Source organism: Coffea arabica, chromosome 9c, assembly GCF_036785885.1.
Source record: "Coffea arabica cultivar ET-39 chromosome 9c, Coffea Arabica ET-39 HiFi, whole genome shotgun sequence".
In the NCBI taxonomy this organism is placed as follows: Eukaryota; Viridiplantae; Streptophyta; class Magnoliopsida; order Gentianales; family Rubiaceae; genus Coffea; species Coffea arabica.
In genome coordinates, this window is record NC_092326.1 from 37,322,601 (window position 1) to 37,342,787 (window position 20,187).

General features: G+C 34.6%; 2 protein-coding genes and 1 long non-coding RNA gene across 3 annotated transcripts; 1 reads left to right on the plus strand and 2 right to left on the minus strand.

Moving 5' to 3' along the window:
- The first annotated feature begins 6,595 nt into the window (after positions 1 to 6,595).
- LOC113708157 (strictosidine synthase-like) lies at positions 6,596 to 8,936 on the plus strand. The gene is made up of 3 exons (XM_072064285.1): positions 6,596 to 6,914; positions 7,037 to 7,306; positions 8,265 to 8,936. Exons 1-3 carry the CDS (start codon positions 6,679 to 6,681, stop codon positions 8,806 to 8,808), a joined length of 1,050 nt encoding a protein of 349 aa, XP_071920386.1. The 5' UTR covers positions 6,596 to 6,678; the 3' UTR covers positions 8,809 to 8,936.
- A 1,381-nt stretch (positions 8,937 to 10,317) lies between these two features.
- Positions 10,318 to 14,760, minus strand: LOC140014222 (uncharacterized). The gene is made up of 6 exons (XM_072064650.1): positions 14,680 to 14,760; positions 13,101 to 13,575; positions 12,771 to 13,028; positions 12,441 to 12,695; positions 10,828 to 11,144; positions 10,318 to 10,743 (listed from the first exon to the last, which is right to left on the minus strand). Exons 1-6 carry the CDS (start codon positions 14,758 to 14,760, stop codon positions 10,606 to 10,608), a joined length of 1,524 nt encoding a protein of 507 aa, XP_071920751.1. The 3' UTR covers positions 10,318 to 10,605.
- A 2,917-nt stretch (positions 14,761 to 17,677) lies between these two features.
- On the minus strand, positions 17,678 to 18,388 carry LOC140014289 (uncharacterized). The gene is made up of 3 exons (XR_011821014.1): positions 18,233 to 18,388; positions 17,996 to 18,106; positions 17,678 to 17,813 (listed from the first exon to the last, which is right to left on the minus strand). It is a non-coding gene; the product is annotated as an uncharacterized lncRNA (long non-coding RNA).
- Positions 18,389 to 20,187: the final 1,799 nt, after the last annotated feature.

A 20,187-nucleotide genomic window follows, 5' to 3' on the forward strand; every position in this document is an offset into this window, starting at 1 on the left:
CCTGCGTTTGCTGGGTGTAAATGTGTGTGTGTGGGTTTCTACCCTTGAGGTAAAAAAAAAAAGTAATGTTCTAGAAACTTTTTTTTTTTTGTTGTTGTTGTCAATATAAAAAAGCTTTCCAGAACATTACTAGTCAACTAAATATTCATTTGACAATTCAATTATGTACAATTTTTTTTTTATTTTTTACACTTTTCCATCCTTCCCCGTACACTTTTCTTTTTCAACTATCAGATATAGGATTCGAATGCTAAATTTAATAGCAAGGAAGACTTTAAAAGCCCTTCCCTGAATTGTGTACAAATTATTTGCCTACTGTGTATGTTAATTAGAATATATAAGTTATATTCTTATGCATAATTTTATATCATTAGATGACCTAAAAAAAAAAACAAAAATCAAACTAGCCTTGGTTTACTATTACAAATATTTAGTTGCTCTAGAAATCTACAAACCAACGCCTTATAAATATAAATTAATGTTATTGCACCCTCTGAATAAAGATCCTGACTCCACCACTGACACTGCATTTGTATAGTTCAATTATTTTTGGTTTAATTTTCTCGCTTTATGTAGGCTTCTATGCATGTTGTGGTTTCCAAGAGGGAAAGAGAAAAAGGAAAATGTTATTTACACACTAATTTTTGTTAATCGCATTTTTACTATTATATTTATCATATAGTTTTCATATATTGAACTATATGATAAAACAAATTGTGGGACTGCAATTAAAAAAAAAAATGGAGTGCCTTTTTCTTAGTCTTATGAATTTGCAGTATAATTGACATTTATCCCAAAGTTGAGGAGATGCCATTCAATCAGTCTTAATAATTACAACAATTGAAACAAGTGGTATTCCCAAAGTTGAGGAATAAGAAGTAATAATCCTCTACTCTAATGGATTCCCAAGTTTGCCTCAAGAGTTCCGGCTTTTGGGGTTAAATTTGGGATTAGATTTAATTAACTAACTTCAAAAGTCTGATAAAAAAAAATAATGGATTCCCAAGTTTCAGAGATCTCCATTTCCCAGTATATCTTTGTGGGATTTCGCTGATTGCTGATTTCTTTTGTCTCTCTTAATTTTTTCCAGAAATTTAATGCATAGAAATGGTCGTGTCACAGACATCGTTTGGATTGCATTTTCGGTCATTTTTCATAAAAAAATTACTATAACGATTTGATGTATGCGAGAAAAAAAAAAGTAATAGAGAGATGTGATCACAAAAAATGACGTAATTTTCTGGCAGAAAATGGCAATCCAAACAGGGACTACTCGATTTTATCGACAATCAATGCTAGCGTTAATGTTGGACCATTACAATATTCAGAATGAAACAAATTGTTAAACAACTAGACTTTTGGACCATACAATCCTAACGAAAACTGTTAGGACCTCCATTGGGGTCAACGCTTAGATACACAGAGACACACACGCACGCGCAAGTTACGCGTGCACGTCTGTGTACATAAAATACAATTTCAGACTTTGGAAACCAAAACGTTGGCATGAATATATTTTAATTTTGAAGTCAATAGAAAATCATAACTTTATCAGCATTCAGTAGATAAAAAATATTGGTCCTTTTTTCCAAATTTCAAAGGTAAATTTTTAATTTTTCTAGCTTTCGGTGGTGTAAATTTCGGTTAATACGAAAAATGAAGATTTGAGAATCCAATCAGAGAACTCAGACGAACAGGGATGCTGAGGACAAGGAACTCTATAATTAATACAGCAGGAATATCCTACCATCCATCGTGATCATGAAAACAAAATGAAAAATATCACAATTACCCTGTCATTGACGTGTGATCCAACGATCCGTCATGGAATTTCAACAACATGATCTTGGGCAAATTTCTTCAAATAATGCTGTAAGAAATATTGTCACAAAATTAGGGTGCTTTGGGCGATTGTTTCTCCCTTAAGGTTGCCGCATTTGGTAAATGTGGCGATCATGTAATTTTTATTTTATTTTTGTCAGAAGCAATTTTATTTTATTTTTTTTTGTAAAGTATTTGCAGCGACACCAACAAAACAAAAAAAAAAAAAAAAATTTTTGACAGCCTTCAATTCTTTTACTTTTTCTCATTCTTTCTACGATTTCTGATCTATTTGTTTCCTTTGACAACAGCCATTAGATTACTTGTTTCGGACCCAGAAATATACACCACAGTTTCCATTGTATGGCAACTGACCAAGTTTTGAAGTATTTAAACTTAGACATTTAGACAATTCCGACTTAAAATAAGAGAAACTTTTCATTCATATATATTAGACGATTTTAATTTTTTTATAACAAAACATATTTCATTAATGGATTGCTAGAAATCGTCCAGTACAATTGATATACATCGTTGCCCTTATGACAGATAAAACATGCACAAACTTTTCATTCATACTAGGGGGGAGTGCCCGCGCATCGCGCGGGTGTTTGGTCCTTGTGGGGAAGGAGGTTTTTTTTATTGAACAAACAATAGTACATTGTGAGAAGAAATAAAACTTAGTATGAAAAGATAAACGATATAATCAATCAATTCACACAGCGTTACTATAAACTATATCAAATTGAAGGTCGTTGATAATGCAGAAAGGCAGAGCAACACAGAAAGCTAACCTTATTCCAGAATCTTCATCGAGAGCTCTTACTTGCTATTGCTGCAAACCTATAAAATTATAACCAACTCAGACCAATTGGGGTTAGGCAACGCGATAAGAGTCGCTAATTGTAGGTACTAAGAACACACCGACAAAATTAAGGGAGGAACTGAAAAATTGGGGGGGGGGTGACATCTAACCTCACGCTGAACCACCAGGAGTAGCTGGGACTGAAGAGCATTCTGAGCTGATTAGCATGAAGCCGGGTAGAATTATTTCAATCCTAAAATGCGAACAGGGAGAAATTGATAATCAACAGTTTAGGCATTAACATTAGGGGTGGCAATTTCCGACATGACCTGAAAACATGATACAAATCTAACACGAAATTAATGGATTTGGGTTGAAATTTCGCAGGTTCGGGTCAGAATCGGGTCGAACCTGATGGACCCGAAAAGAAAATGAGTCGAATTTGGGTCAACCCGTGAGTGACCTGATATGACCCGATAACTAGTTTTATGAATTAAAAATAATTTAATAAACATAAAAATTATTTTATCTAACTAAACTAAGTTATTCTTTTTTTTCCAAAGCATTAATCACTTAGTCCTAAATGAATTTATTTAACTTTGTGAGGTTGAAATTATTATATTTGGACAAATAATGTATTATATTATTTTTTACTTTTATACTGTTTTAATTTATTTTATATTTGGTTTGGGATAAAACACTTTTACAGTGTTTTAATTTATTTTAGATTTGATTTGGGATTATTTATTTAAATTTTTATCACTTGATTATGTAATTAGTCTTGTACAAAATAAATTTTATTAGAAATTACAGTGATAAATTAATAAATAAAAATTAAGTTTTGAGTCATTTCGGGTTGACCCGCCAACCCGCCAATTCGAAATTTTCGAATTCGTGTCAGGTATTTTGACCCATTTCGGGTTGGCGAGTCAGGTTTAGGTTAGCGGGTTTTCTGTTACACCCGAGTCTCAACCCGACCCGCCAACCCGAAACGGACCCGATTGCCACCCCTAATTAATATACCAACGGTTGAGCAATTGAATTGGGTGTAATTAATGGCGAAATAATAGGTAATTTCAGAGTTGATCTCAGATGGACGAGAAAACGATAAGACAAATCGTTGTAGACAAATGCAAAAATGGAAAACTTAACTCCTGAAACTGAAAAGGGATAAACTGACCAACGTTTGTGACTCATAAATATAGATTATAAATGATAGATAAATGGATTCCTACTATTGATAGAGAAATCGTTGGCTCATTTCCTAAATCCAATTGCCATTCAAACGCTTCAGACAAAGCAACATCTCAAACGGTTATTTGCAGTTGAAAAGGGAAATTATTGGTAGTTAAGGGATATTCCGGTAATTACACCAACATACAAGCATATATGGGTTGTACAAAATGCAAAAATGGTTGCACACTAATTAAATATTCCATCAATACCGAGATGGCTCATCAATAACAACTTTAAATGTATTAAAATGGGGTCATTTCAGTAAACATACCCAAATACATGCTTCCTTAATTTGTACCTAAAGATTTTAAACTAATACACAATATTTCACATTTTCAAAAAGCCCCCACCTATGCGGTTGAAATTCAACCTATTTTTTGACCAAAACTCAATCTTATATAATATAAGGATATATTAGACGATTTTAATTGGACATTAATTACTAAACTCTTCTAAATAATTGCCATAATTATCAAAATAGAATTGCTTACACAAAAAATTAGTCCACACATGTGGTTGGCTCCTATTTTTATTTACAAGTATTAAGTCCTCAACTAAGATGACAAATTATACGCAAAAGCAAAAAATTCGAGAAAACATGTATTCTTAATTGCGCAAAAAATTAGTAGTACTATTGAATAATCAATACTTTGCAACTTTTAATAATTACATTAAAAAAAAAGAAACAAAACTAACACAAATATTATGAATTTCAACCAAGTGAATAAAAATAATTCCTAAGCAACAACCATCAATTTTTTTTTTGTTTAAATGTTGAATGTTATATAAATTATAGCAAACATGTAAACATTGGTGGTATCATTTCACCTTTGAAAATTATTTTTTTTTTCAAAATTTTTTAAACGACACCACTTTTGTTTGATCCCCCTTTCTTGGTCAACCATTTTGTTTTTAGATTAGCACGCAAAAGAAGAAAACGACGTTTTGCATTTTTAGTGGTCAAACCACTTTCATTTCCGTAAACGCCAGAGTTTTTTTTTTTTTTTTTTTCAAAGTCAACTCAGCATTTCATTTTCATGCATATTTACCTTCCTGCTTTAACCTGCAAAATAACTTGTACCAATTGAATACTTAGTCAATTTGCCTCCCAAAAAAAATAAAAAAGAAAAAAGAAGAAGAAACCAAAACGACAAAATGTTGTCTCAGTATAATAGTGTGTAATATAACTCCTCTCGTGGAATGGTCAATAGCTAATGTCAAATTAGTAACAGTCAATTGTATTATTTTGCATGCGAAATTTATCCCCTGGAGAATATTCAAATTGATCGTTTGATTTTTCCTTCCTTCTGGGATCACCATTTCACTTAAGAGTAGTTGCAAGAAACAAAATTTTGTCCTTACCACATAAAACAAAAAAAAAAAAAAAAAAGGAGAAGTAAAATTTTGTCTTCTTTTCTGTGGTCAAACTATTCGGAAAGTGAGCGTGGCATATCCAAACTCCAAATGCATGTTTCATATTCTTGTTTGAATTAATCTTCCGTACACTCAATATATTATTATCACTGCCCCAGGGCTGGCTCAGCTGATACTGGGAAAGCCTCTTTAGGTTCTGGCACCGAGTGATCGCAGTTCGATTCTTATTAACGTCTTGTGTCTGTTGGGGAGCGGGGGTACAAGTGCAGTAGGATTAGTCGGATCTAGATTATTATTTCGTTGAATTCCGAATGTCCACTGTGTCAGTAAAAAAAAAAAAGAATATATTATTATCACTGGATGCGTGATAACTAATTTAAATTTGAAATCTGAATTTTACATATATGTCATCTATCTGACTGCAATAGTGCATGCACATTATATTATACATTAGATTAACTTCTTTTTGTTCTTTGAAAACTTTCTAGAATGTCCTTAAACTACTCCTAAATTGTAGGTCCTAAAAATTACCCAGCTAATAGAATGGCAAACCATCAAGACTTAGATATTGTTATAATCAACTGCTCTGCTAAAATATTTAAATTACCGCACCAAAATGAATGAATAGGATAACAGACAGAAAGTGAACGGTGTCAACATCCTCAAACTGTTTATGAATCTTAAATAATCCTCAACTCAACTGTAGGTCTTATCATTCTAGTTTCCAAACTTTAGTGTTTGGATCAATGTGATCCAATCGGACCAATACTTTATTCTCTCATTAAAGAAACGAAACTCCAAACATGGTTCTTCTTCCATGCTGCCGGCTTCATTATATCTTCATCCTATAGTGCAAGTGCAAGGTGGCTGACAATATATTGGTTTCTCTAGTTGTTTTATCAATGGATTACTGTTTTAGTAAAACAAAAACAAGTCTAACTTTTGAATTGCTTTGTCAACCAATTCTAGAATGTAGACTTCGGAGATTTGGAAAATGAGCACCAGATCTTGCTGTGTGAAAGGTATAGGCGTTGACAATACTGAAAGTCTGAAATTCATACGTATCTTTTGGCTCGAGAAAATTGATTAAATATATATATATATTTTTTTTTTTGAGATGACAACTATTGTATAACCTATCTATCTTAGATTATTAGGGAGGGGAGCCTAAAGAGGTTTTGTGTTAGGGATTAGTAGGTACACACACTTTACTAGACCAAAAAAGTGTTATGACACAACTCTTAAATTTTTTTTGCTACAGGTGAAATTTGAACCCACACCTTCAGTCTAAGCAGGGTCTTAAGAGCCACCTTATGGCCACTGATTAAATATATTGTCAATTAGCAAATTACTAGTAGTAGACCAGGAAATTGATACAATCTATGTAGCCTATAAATAGGTCCCTGGACTTTGAATAATATTGTCATGATACAAGAGATTGAATGGTCAAAACCATGACCAAGCTCATTCATGTCATTCTTATCTTTTCTTTAGCTTATGTGGTTCGATCTGATAGAACCCTGAATACTTTCAAGATTTTGCATGCTTCTGGACCCGAAGCTATTGCTTTTGATCTGACTGGCCAAGGGCCTTATACGGGTGTCTCTGATGGTAGAGTTCTCAAATATGAAGGTCCTGGAATTGGTTTTGTCGAATTTGCTCATGCTTCGCCCCTCAGGTAAGTTAACTACCTTTTAGACAATGATCTAACACTTTTTGAGTCATGAAATTAACTGGTAAGAATGACCCCCCCCCCCCTTTTTTTGTTTTGTTTTTTGATATGGGGTTTTGATATTGAAGAACCAAGGAAAAATGTGATGGCACAGATGATCCCAATCTTGGACCAATATGTGGTAGACCATTTGGTGTGGGATTCAACTACAGAACAGGTGAGCTTTACATAGCAGATGCTTTCTTTGGTTTGTGCAAGGTCGGGCCTGATGGAGGCCTTGCAGAACAACTTGCTACAAGTGCAGAAGGTGGTCCTTTCAAATGGCTTGATGGTTTAGATGTAGATTCGACAACCGAAATGGTCTACTTCACGGATATTAGCACTAAATATACTTTCAGGTAAAACTTAATTTTAACCCTCGTGTTTTACGTACATACATATTTACATATATATATATAGAGAGGGGTAGGTTCCAGGCTCTGGAAATTCAGTTTCCCTCTCTTAGAAAATGTTCTTTGTAAATTAATAAACTTTTGCTCCGCAAGAACTTGAAAATATATTTATGTTATATGCCTAAGTTTCAGATTGGATTAACTCCATTTTGCACCCCTAACTGATATCACTTTCTTACTTTGCACTCTAAACGTCAATTTTAGATACTTTACATTCTAAACTTTTAATTTTGGATGCTTTGCATCCTAAACTCTCAAGTTTATCGTTGAAATCTAATCAATGACTATGTTCACAAAATTAACAAGATAAAGTGATGTGAAAATTAATGAGAATGTACTGTTTTGTTCCAACTACGATCCCTTAACTTTTTTGACCATTTTTAGCACATTAACATTTATTCATATGGTTTCAATTACAAGTATTTTTAGCAAAATTAATGAACCAAAAAATGGTGCAAATTAATGAAAAGGTACTATTTAATTTTTGCTACAATATCTTGACACCTTTTAATTACTTTCGGCACATTATCATTGATTTGTTGGGTTCCGTATGCCACTAATTTTGTACAAGTCGTCATTAACTAGACTTAAATGGAACAAACTCGAGAGTTTAGCGTGTAAAATATCCAAAATTAAGAGTTTCAGGTGCAAAGCGTCCAAAATTAAAGTTTAAGATGCAAAGTGAAGAAGTGATATCAGTTTGAGGGTGCAAAGTGGAGCTTGTCCATTTCAGATTTGTCAAACTTCACCCCCTATGTATAAACTTTCTGATTCTATCTATGCCCACAACACTATAAATATGCATTTAATCATGACTAAGGTAGTCAACAAAACATCATCACCACGTATATTATGTAATGTTATAGCCATAATGCAAATAAATAATTGAGCAAATTATGTACAGAGAGCTGCCGCAAGCACTTTCAAGCGGTGACTCAACAGGAAGACTAATGTCATACAATCCGAAGACAAAAGAGGTTCAGGTGCTGCTGAGCGGGCTTCAGATACCAGGTGGTACAGGGGTCAGCAGGGATGGTTCTTTTGTCCTTGTTTCAGAATACACTGGACACAGAATCCTGAAATATTGGTTGAAAGGACCAAAGGCCAACACAGCAGAGGCAATCCTGAGCATCCATAGGCCAGATAACATAAAGAGGACATTGTTAGGTGATTTCTGGATTGGAGCAAATATAATCATGCAACAGCCTGCTCCAAATACGATTCCCCAAGGAGTCAGAATTAATGAATCTGGAAAAGTTCTTGAAACTATCAATCTTGATGGAATATTCAGAAATGAAACCATCGCAGAGGTTCAAGAATTTGCTGGTTCTTACTATGTCGTGTCCATTCGTCGCAACTCTGTTGGCATTTGCAAGTGTTTTGTTGAAGAAAATGGTAGAAAGTTGTTGGGTATTAGGTATGATTGGATAAAAGAAAACTGCAGCTAGGACTTCCATAATGCTCTAGTCATGTATTCCATTTTTTTTTTTTTTTTGTCGAATTGATAGGATGAGTCATGTATTCCATTTACTTTAGTCAAGTCTTAACAAAGTGTTATTTCCTTGGTTGCTGACCAGCTTTTTGACATTTCCTTTTGAACATAACAACGGACAAGAACAGTAACAAAAGAGTTCACACAAAAACTAAATATTAAGGGTAACATACAAAAAAGTCCTCGGTGATAAATCTAATATACAGAAAAATCTCCCGTGATTTCAAAATATACAACACGACATCCCGTACTTTAAATTAAATTATAAAGGTGACGGAATCCGTTAAACTTAATAGAAATGACTTATTGAAACCTAAAAAAAATGTTTATACCTAAGGTTTAATTGGGGTGCAGCCCTAAACTTAAGGGCTGCTTCCAAATTATTGGGGTGCAGCCCTAAACCCTTACAATTTATAACCCATACAAAAATTCATAAATTGTTAAGGGCTGCTTCCAATTTTCAAAATTACATCCGTTAAACTTTTTTGTATTGTAATTTTGAAAATTGGAAGCAGACCTTAACATACATGTATCATAAACCCTGTTAGTACTTACTTTTAAGCTGACGAATCATGTTTAAGCAGTCTCAGAGTGACCATGCAATTTCTCCTTAAAACCTTGCGAGATTCAACACAAGAAGTTGCAACAGATGCTTAAAACCTAGAGTTCCAATGCCGTGGAGAAATAAATTGCAATGAATTTCCTTCTGATGTGATTGGAACTCTTTGAGTTCCTTGTTTGCACTCTTTTAACTTTGCTGATCAATAAAATGAGCAAATTTGACCCCAGAAAAAAATGAGAAAGCCATGGGAAATCAAAATATAAAAGGGTTTCTTCACCATCACAACTGCCTTGATTCCTCTGTGGGCAACAATCCCACTTTCCCACCAGTAAAAGCAAGAACTAAAACATTCGAGTTAGATGTAAACAACATTTGTAGTAAAATACGTGTGAAGGGAGATTTGACTGAAACATACGGATTGCAATCTAGGCCGTCTTAGAGACCATGGAAAAGTGAAAACTAAGTGTTTATGTTTGGAGCTGGTATGTTTGTTTCTGGTACTAAAACAAACTGAAACGCTCTGTCAAGGAAAATTACCAGGAAAAAATGTAACTGGGTTCCAGTAATAACTACATTTTCACAAAAATAAAGGGTCAACCATCAACCTCATATTTTTGATGAAAAGAAATTACCCAAAAGAAAGCTGAGGAAAGAGGGCAAAAGGAGACATCCCAAGCAATGGTCTTTCTAATTTCTATGTTATGGCAAAACTTCATACTATGTACGAGCATCTAATGATCAGGTTGCCGGAATTGGGGAAGTTGGAACTACGCAAAACTCAAGGGATTGCATTTGGGATCGAAAGGAAGGAGAGAAAAAGAGGCTTTGCATCAAGAAACAGCACTTCTCATTAATCAAAAAGCAAAAGGCAAACAAGAAACAGCACACGCTGGAAAAACTTACTAGCACAAAAATGCATCAACTCTTAACATATTCAGTATCATGAGAAAAGGAAAATATAATATCAAATATCAAAATCATCAAACAATATAGCTACGAAGATGCTTTAATTTTAACAGTTTCAAAGCCTATTGATTTCGAAACAGACCTAACGTTCTTCCATGGATTTTTTATTCAACCTCCAATAACAGCTCATTTTTCAAGCTTTCAAAAGTCTGGTTTCAATATGCCAGTTCCTGAAAATTGTTTACCAGGATATTCATTTCCAAAGTCTGCACATGTGAATAACCTTCAAATGCTGCTGTAGTACATTTCATCAGATGAAACGCCACCATCTTCATGTACTGCTGTGTAGCAATCAAATAATAGCTTCATCTTCTCAGGATATTCCAACTTCTTCTTTCGGAAGCGCTTTGCAACTGGATTCACCTGAGACAAAGTAATAGGTCCTATATTTACATAATAAAAGAAGTATATTACTTTTACCAAGTCATAAATAGTAGTAAGGTCCACCTTTATATACTCCTCCCACTGCTGCTGATTCCAATTGATCTTATTGGCTACTGGATCATACCCACCATTTCCAGCCTCTGCTATGATCTTTGACCAGACTATATATCTCTTCCTTAAAACGCTCCAAAAGTTTGATAACTGCGCCGGTGTCAAATCAATATTTGTTTTCTCTTTGAACACTGACTGAACCTTTTGCCATGATTCTGGTGTTAAATTGCCTGACCGACGGCGCCCCTTAGCTGCTTCTTCTAAACATGAGTCTAGGTAAAGACCAAGACGCTCTGGGTTCCAGGCAATTCTAGTTCTGTATGGCACCCCTACAATTATCAACTCTAGTAAGGAACCGTTCAAATTAAACAGTAGTTCTCTTACATTTATTCTTTGGGTTAGACATCATAGACAGATCACCAGTAGACTCTTATAACCATCATGAATGCGTTAAAATTCTACCATTTGTGGCATTACCCAGGAATGAACCATTTAACACAAATTAATGGCCACCAACATGCATCAACCATAATCATAAAACAAGTACTTGACCCAGCACCCAATCAAAGTAGGATTGTTAATTGCTTTGCAGCTCAAATAATTTTGTTAACCAAGCATATGTGAACTTGTCATCAAATAAAAATTCAGGCAGTGAAACCTGTTTTACATTTTCCTGAACAAGGTTTTGTTTTCTAATATTTTTGGCACAACCTCCACAAAAACTTCTAAGTCATAGCAATCTACACCTATAAGCAAGATTAAGTTTTGCATCTAACATTGAGTCCCAACATTTTTTTTCTAACTTTAACTTCGTGAAACCTAAAAAGCGACAAACTTTATCTCTAGATAACTGTTTGCTGCTGAAGAGAATTTACTACCGACTTAGTAACAAGCATACTTACAGTAGATATGCAAGAATACCTCAACTTAAGAATTATTAGAGAGAATAACAATCTAAAGAATAAAGAGATACATTAAAGAGGGACAAATTGAAAGAGACAGTAAAAAATCTAAAAGCACCTTGAAGGGTTGAAAGAGCCATCAGGAAAGAAGATCAAAAGAAGTCATTCTCATTCAACTATGAGGATATTCACTCGAATGGGTGCTTGACAGAAAGATTAGAGTGACTCAACTCATGATTCCAAGCTAAGCATACTACGTTGCAACAATGAGTACCTAAAAATTAAGCTAAGTGGCTCTGGTCTTTAGCAATTTTCTTTTCCCACTACAGGGGGCAATTTTGGTGAAAACCTAAGTAATTGAACAATATTTACTTCTCAGTGTTATGTTTGTGAAAGAATATGAAAGTCTAAACTATCTACTGACACAGCATGGTTCCATTGTTCTTAGCCTCTTCCTATATTGCTCCATAAGCCCACTGGTAAATACCAACTAGAGCATAGTTATCTATTTTCCATCAAATGTCCTGATCTTGTTCCACCAAGTACTAAAGCATAAATACGTGCAACATCTGTCTATGGCAAGTTCAAGCTTGGTTTTTTCTAACCATGCATTCTGTTTCACTTTTCTGATAATTTTTCTTTCAATGCAGATTCAGGAATTTAAATCGTCAAGTTTCTGTAACACAGCAAACATTATTTATGTAAATTTAAAATTTGAACTACCTGGACCAGGAACACGAGATTTTGGCAGGTGTTCTTTCATGGAACCAACACTTCTTTTGCCCTGTCTGTCTTTCTTATTTTTAAGATTTAAACTGGCCGGACCAGGAACATGAGATTTTGGCACGTGATCTTTCACGGAACCAACGCTTCTTGTACCTCGTCCACCCTTTTTATTTTTTACACCAGAAGGGCCAGCTTTGTTGTCTCCTCCAGCACTGACTATCTCCTTCTCCAGTCCAGAATCACCAAAGATGTCTACTTCAGAAGACCAATTTTCAAATCACTGTAACGCAATGAATATTATTTATGTATATTTAGAATTTAAACTACCTGGACCAGAAACACAATATTTTGGCAGGTGGTCTTTTGCAGAACCGACACTTCTTTCACCTCGTCTGTCTTTTTTATTTTTAAGATCTAAGCTAAGTGGACCAGGAACACAAGATTTTGGCAGGTGGTCTTTCACGGAACCAACACTTCTTGCACCTCGTCCACCCTTCTTATTTTTTACACCAGAAGAGCCAGCTTCGTTGTTTCCTCCAGCACTGAGTATCTCCTTCTCCAGTCCAGAATCACCAAAGATGTCTACTTCAAAAGACCAATTTTCAAATCACTGTAATGCAATGAATATTATTTATGTATATTTAAGATTGAAACTACCTGGACCAGAAACACAATATTTTGGTAGGTGGTCTTTTGCAGAACCAACACTTCTTTTACCTCGTCTGTCTTTTTTATTTTTAAGACTTAAGCTACGTGGACCAGGAACACAAGATTTTGGCAAGTTGTCTTTCACAGAATGAACAGTTCTTTTACCTCGTCCACCTTTCTTACTTTTCACACCAGAAGGGCTAGCTTCACTGTTTCCACTAGCATCCACTATTTCCTTCTCCAATCCAGAACAAGCAAAGATATCTACTTCAAAACACCAATTTCCACAATATCTAAAGAGTAAAAAGCTCGCTGATGGCACTAAAGAATGATGCACAGAGAAATTTTCCCACCCATCTGCAAGAACGATGCCATTTCTTTCTTGACGCACTTTAACAGACCAGGAGCAACCAGAAGAATCCCTTAAAATTGCAGTATCAGGCACCTCTTCCTCTATCTTGGACAAAAAGTGAGTTGGAATTTCCTACAAGTGAGTGTGGAAAGAAAAAGAATTATACCATTACTCTTGAGCATCCAATACTTCCAACAGACAAATATGCAGATTGTGCCAGTCAGATGGTTTGCAAATTCTTACTGGTTACAAGTATCTGAAGCAAGGCAAAAGAACAAAAAATACATATATATGATAGGTGAACTTAGCAATAAGCATTCTCTTTCTAACAAACGTGTGAAACTTGATGATAGATCATGTCTTTACATTCATTCTGCAATCGACTACTCAACACAAAATAGAATAACAAATTTTCTGTCCAATTATCAAATACTGCTCAGTTATTTGTTTTATATGATCATGGAGAGTATGAAGAACTAACAGCTACAAGCATATCTTCCATATCAATGGTGAAAATAAGCGGAGAAATTTGTCGTAATAGGTGGGTGAGAAGACATTACAAACACAAAAGTGCATCAATGACAAGTGTAAATATACTAATTATAGATATGATTCATATTTAACTATCACTTTGCATCCTTAAAATTTCAGATAGTGGGTCCTGCTAGCTAAGATGTGCATGTGCAAAACACCTTTAAAAGGACAGACCAAAATATTGGGGGGAAAAGAGAAGAAAACAAAGCAAGGAAGGTGACTGGGGGTGCCTTATAATAATTTTTTGGCATTTTTACCACAGATCAGTTCATGCTTGAAGTCATATACACCATCTAAACCAGATCAAAGGCCAAATAGGGAAAAGTATGACAAAGAAGAAAAAAAAGATTAAAATTTACCTCATTAAGTAAAAGACACTGAGTTTATTTGGAAAGCATTTCAAACTACCACCGAAAACCAACCACTAGTAGCCTAAGGTCATATGCGCTGATTAGGTCCACGGCCATTAGTAAGATCGTTTCATACATTCATACTCCTTGTATAGCTAACGACATTGAACCTAAGTTTAGATACGGGAATCTAGATCTAGATAAAATTGGAGAACTCATGTATGCATAAATGATGACAAAATCAACAAACACAATTTATGCCTCCAAAGCATTTCAAAAGCCCCAAATCAAAAAGGGAATAGAAAATTCTAGAATTCAATGTACATCTTTTCAAATATAATTTGAAGTTTACCACTGGTGCAAAATTGTTGCGCATGTACATGTGAATTAAAAACATGGGCCTAAAATTTTTGTCAACCCTGTTCTTGTCCATCTCTGTGCTATATGAACCCTGAAGCTTGAGAGAGGGAGGGAGGGAGGGAGGGAGGGAGAGAGAGAGATAGTGATGGACGAGAACGCTGTTCCAAAGCTCCACAATCTTGCCACGGAACCGATGAAGTGCACCACCCAATCCTACTTGTTTATTCGGAAATCTATACACGCTCCCTTTGGTAGCTTATTAACTCTGAGAGAGAGAGGGAGAGAAAGCAATGGACGAATATGCCGTTCCAAAGCTGCACAATCTTGCCACGGAACCAACAAGGTGCAAAATAAGTAATGAGCTACCCCCAAACCTACTTGTTTATTATGAAATCTACACACATGCTCCCTTTGGCAGCTTATTTACTGTTAATACTTTTTTCTGTTTGTCGGACTCCACCTAATTCCAATTTCGAGAAGCAAAAATCCAAAAGAATAGAAGGAAATGTATAAAGAAATGAGTTTTTAATCACCTTTTACATATATTAAGCATCATGGCTGACACACTGCGCTGTGCACTAGCTTTTGTCCTAATTTTCCAAAAACAAATTTGGTTTTTGGAGCATAAAACCACCATGCACTACAGCCGGTTCTGAAGGAAAACCAAAAACAATCAGGCTCTGTTTGTTTGGATGTAAAACATTTTCATGATGATTTTCTAAGAAAAGATTTGCATTTTCATAATTTTCGGGTGTTTGGTTGCAATTTTGCAACTTTGTTCCTACCCTCAAAACGATTATGACTAATTACCACCACCAATGATCTTTGCCGACTACGACACCGCCACCTCAAGCAGACAAACCCTTAACCCATGGAAATCCATCTTCTCACCACTTGAAATCATAGCGGATCCGTAGTCGACTTAAGAGAATTCCTTGATTAGGAGGTGAGGAAAATGTAATCTCACTGATCAGCAGAATATGATCCATAAACTCCAAATCCAATGTTCACATAAACAAGACCAACAGAATCTAGAAGTGGCATCACCAGAAGAAACAGTTTTCGCCTCTAACACTGATGGCGCATACAATCTGATTAGTTCATGAGCTTACCGAATAAGAACAAAACTGAACTGCTTTTTGTAGATGAAAAAACTGAAATTGTCGATTTTATACGGGATTTCTTCAAGAAGAAATGGGAACAGTTGATTCCTACTCCAAATATATGCCATCAGTCATTCAATCCAATACATCTAAATTTTAATACACACAATATACTAGAAATCTTTTTGTATGTAGTTGTTCCTAGCATTTCCAGCAACCATACCAATGTCACCCCATGTATGGATGACCCCTCTTTCCCTTTTTCATGTTTTGCTTTTTGAACTAACTTCGCTCAACAAATGGATAGACTACATGACTTTGTAGGTTAAGGATAATTGATGGATGAGGAGACAACCTTAAGAGTAATTCCTACAAACCAACACATAAGGACACTGACAAACAAGCATATACCCATACTATCAGAATGCTAATGCTTACAAATTATGGTTATGAGGCCTTCAGGGCATATGGTATGAAATAGTAATTCCTGACATATTTGCACATAGACTTAAAATTAACTTGTCACCAGAATCTAATTGACAATAATCTGGGGCCGTCCTACACTTTGAGGTATCATCCATGCCATGACCAAGTTGACAAGAAAAAAAATCAGAAATGGAGTAAAAATTATCAACTCACCAAACTGTAAAGCATCAAATGCAAAAATTTTGTTCGCTCTGCAGCAGTGGATACATAATACAGCAAGGACAATAAAGCATCAAGGGGAGAAGAAAGGATGAAAACCTCTATTCTACAAAAGCAAATTAACATTCTGCAATGCCCAATAACTCATCCTTGATTAACTTTTCGCAATATCCAATAGCTCATCCTCCTTCCAACTGGACAAATACATATACTTTCTCTCGGCAGAAAAGTTCAACTGCCATGATGTTGACCAGAACATGCATTATCTGCCGTTATTTTTTATCTTTTTTTTCCAATTGTTTAAGGATTACCATGTTAAGGAGTATCAAAAAAGATATCTTCTGATATCTAGAGACATGGCTAACTCCTTTGATCATGACCTTTCCTTTCTAGCAACCAAAGTTTTAAATTGTTCAAGGGACTTGTAAGAAGCAAAAGGTCTAGAATTCAAACATAAATAATAAAAGAAGCAGTTTTGCATCCTCAATAGACTTGAGACCAATATAATCATGGACTCAAAACTCAATAGACTGGAACTTGGGAACACAATGTGATCAAATGGCTTCAGCAAATGAACCCTCTTCCAGTGCAATTTAGTTAAAAGTTCAAAATGCAACAAATAAGCCAGATTGACTTTCACCAGACACATATCCTATAAAATGTCATACTCCCTTTCATTGTCTTCAAATGGCAGATTATGGTTTGAAGACATCTTTACAGTGCTACTTTGTCATCCCCAGCCCAGGGGATGAAGTATTACACAGAACATCCTTCTCTCAAGCTATGAAAAAATGTAGCTTGGAAACTAAACTAAGTCCACAAAATTAGATTAAAATTTAGTCTTTAGCCAGTGATATTCCACATTTAATCCAATGATCAAGATCCTTGTGTATTGACTCTTGTTCTAACTCATTTTGTAATGAATGGTAACATTCAGTCAATTAACTTATTTTCCATTATGAACAAAGACCTGTTTAAACATCCAACTAAATTGAACATCCTATGAAATAACAATTACAACCCCAACAACAATGATAAAAATACAAAATTTACACAAATAATGTTCAAACATTATAAAAAGAGACATAAAAACCAGCATCCTCAAAATACAATATCAGAAACAAACCTAATAGCTTACATATTCAGAGCTCCTTCACTTGAGAAGACTCCTGGTGGCCCATGTCCTCTTCCATTTCGACCAGACACCATTAGCTTAAAAATAGAGCAACTCCAAATTGAAATACGCTTAAAAAAAGAAACGAGAGAGAGAGAGAGAGAGAGAGAGAGACAGATGAGCATGTTCCTCATATAGCACTTGAGCATCTCCACCCAACAACAGAATAGGAGCTTTGCTAAATGGATTGGAATGCATCAAATTCTGAATGCCCAGGTAGAATTCTTAAGGAAACTAATCATGCAAAGTACAATCACAAAAAAAAATTGATTCTTTTTTCAACTAAAGATGTCATGAATAAACCCTCAAAGCTCTAAAGCTTTAGAAGCAGAAACAATAACCCCAACAGCTTTTTACATTTATTAACGCAAGAAATTGAAACTTACATGGAATTGAAGGCCAAAAAAGATGTAGCATAGGGTTATCTTCGTATCCAATGAACCTCCCAGATTACAAACTGCCAATTTGAACACAAAAGATTCCCATAATTAAGTTGCCTGCAGTTTACCAAAGGATTAGCCAAAAAATTGTATATCAAGAAAAAAGAACAAAAACAGTGAAGAAAAGTGGGGTCCCATTTTCTTTCTCTGCTCTAGCTTTTATTTTTTGGGTCTGAAACTTACTGTTGAAAGTTGCAAATTAGGAGTAAAGTGAAGCTGAGAAGGCCCTGCAGTTGACAGATAAAAAATGGAGGAAGAATAATATATGAAAAAAACAGAGATGACGGAAGCTAAACGGAGAACTGCAAATTGCTTCAGAGGTCCTCCGCTTTTGACAAAACTTATAAAACTATCAACTCTTTTTTTTCCATGCACAGCCGAGTAATGGAATGTGCCCCGTTTGGAAAATTGTAAACTTTTTTGTTTTTTCTAAATACCATCCAAAAGCAATCAAGAGCTTGACTGGTAATGCTTAGTTGATTAATACTTCTTAATTACATGAAGATTGAAGAGATCACAAAATTGGAATCAACATCAAAGTAATAAATCACTTGTTTTGCACGTGGCTATACTAATATAAATTATAACTCTTTAAACTACTAAAACTCCTTGCGAAATTTTGATAATCAACGTCAAAATAGAATAAATCATATGGCTTTTAATTTCTTTAAATAACTTTTTTTTTTAAAAAAAATATTTTTTGAGTTTGAAATATTGGATCCAATATTTTTCAAAAAAAACTCTTGTGCTTTTTTCTCTTGGCGTACATTAATTGGCCAGAAAGTGAAACAACAAAGCGGACTCCTTAAAATTGTAGTATCAAGCACCTCTTCCTCTATCTTGTTAAGAAAATTGGAAATATTGATAAACCCACAGCTAAAAACTACAAATTGATTTTCAACTATAATTGTGCAAATTAAAATAGATAGTAGGCCCTACTAGGTAGATTGTGGAAATTATATCTTTCAAAGACCAAAATATTGAGGGGAAAAAAGAAGAAGAAAACAGGACTTGGCTCCTCTCCAATCAAATCTCTCTCCATTTTCTATAATACACTTATGCATGGCATATATAATAAATTAAGACATCTGCCATGCATCCAGAAGTGTATCGCGGGAAATAAAGAGAGAATCCACTAAAGAAAATCAAATTAAAAAAAAAAAAGCAAAAGGGAGTTTGGGGTTCCCACTACTTTTACAATTACTATATATTTGGCAAGAAAACACAAAATAATAGATCATTCCACCCAAGAAGTCACATCCACTCTGAAATCCAAATCAAAGACAGAATAGAGGAAAAAAACAAGAAAGACATATATATATATATATATATATATATATATATACACACACGCACACACACACGCACAAAGGCACCCAAGTTACATCGAGAGCATTTATTTGAAAGCTACCGCGAAACAATCTATCATTAGCCTAAGGTCAAAGAAAGTGATCTATTTCAAGTAAATAACAATTGAGTTTGAACTATTTAAACTCTAGATCTATTTGAGTAACTATAAGTTGTGTCGACATTTATATTAAATGATGATATTCAGCTGATTAGAAAGAAAATTCCTTGGAATTGCTCTTACAAACCAAACAAGAATAGGAAAGAAATCTTCTTGGAGAATAAACTTCACTGCATCATGGTAGAATTAGATTTTCAGTGCAAGGACATGAACTTTTAGAAACTAATTATATTGAACCAAAAACAGAAATGGAATCGAGAGTGAAAGAGTTATAGAAATTAAGCAAGGAGAAAAAAGAAAATAGTTTGTTATGATATGGAATCAAAGAATAATTGCACCATTTACTGTACCTGGCATGTTGTTTACAGAAGAACTCTGGACATTATAACCCATTTAGATTGCTATTTAAGATCCGGACATTATAACCCGTTTAGATTGCTAAGTTTGTATCAATTTGGTATATATACGTGAAATAAAAATGTGATTGAAAAAAAGTATTAACAAGCAGACTAACTACTAGATCATTAGGTCGATCGATCTAGTAGTTAGTCTGCTTTTTTTTTTTTTTTTGTGTCGACAAAAAAGAAAAAAAAGCAGACTAACTACTAGATGCGACGCAAAAAAAGAAAAAAGCAGACTAATTACTAGATCGACCTAACGATCAAGAAAA

Coding starts and splice junctions, on each gene's coding strand:
- LOC113708157 (XM_072064285.1), top strand. CDS start 6,679: ATGGTCAAAACCATGACCAAGCTCATTCATGTCATTCTTATCTTTTCT. Junction 6,915..7,036: donor GCTCATGCTTCGCCCCTCAG/GTAAGTTAACTA, acceptor TTGATATTGAAG/AACCAAGGAAAAATGTGATG. Junction 7,307..8,264: donor AGCACTAAATATACTTTCAG/GTAAAACTTAAT, acceptor AATTATGTACAG/AGAGCTGCCGCAAGCACTTT.
- LOC140014222 (XM_072064650.1), bottom strand. CDS start 14,760: ATGGACAAGAACAGGGTTGACAAAAATTTTAGGCCCATGTTTTTAATT. Junction 13,029..13,100: donor ATATTGTGTTTCTGGTCCAG/GTAGTTTCAATC, acceptor GGTCTTTTGAAG/TAGACATCTTTGGTGATTCT. Junction 12,696..12,770: donor ATATTGTGTTTCTGGTCCAG/GTAGTTTAAATT, acceptor CTTCTGAAGTAG/ACATCTTTGGTGATTCTGGA.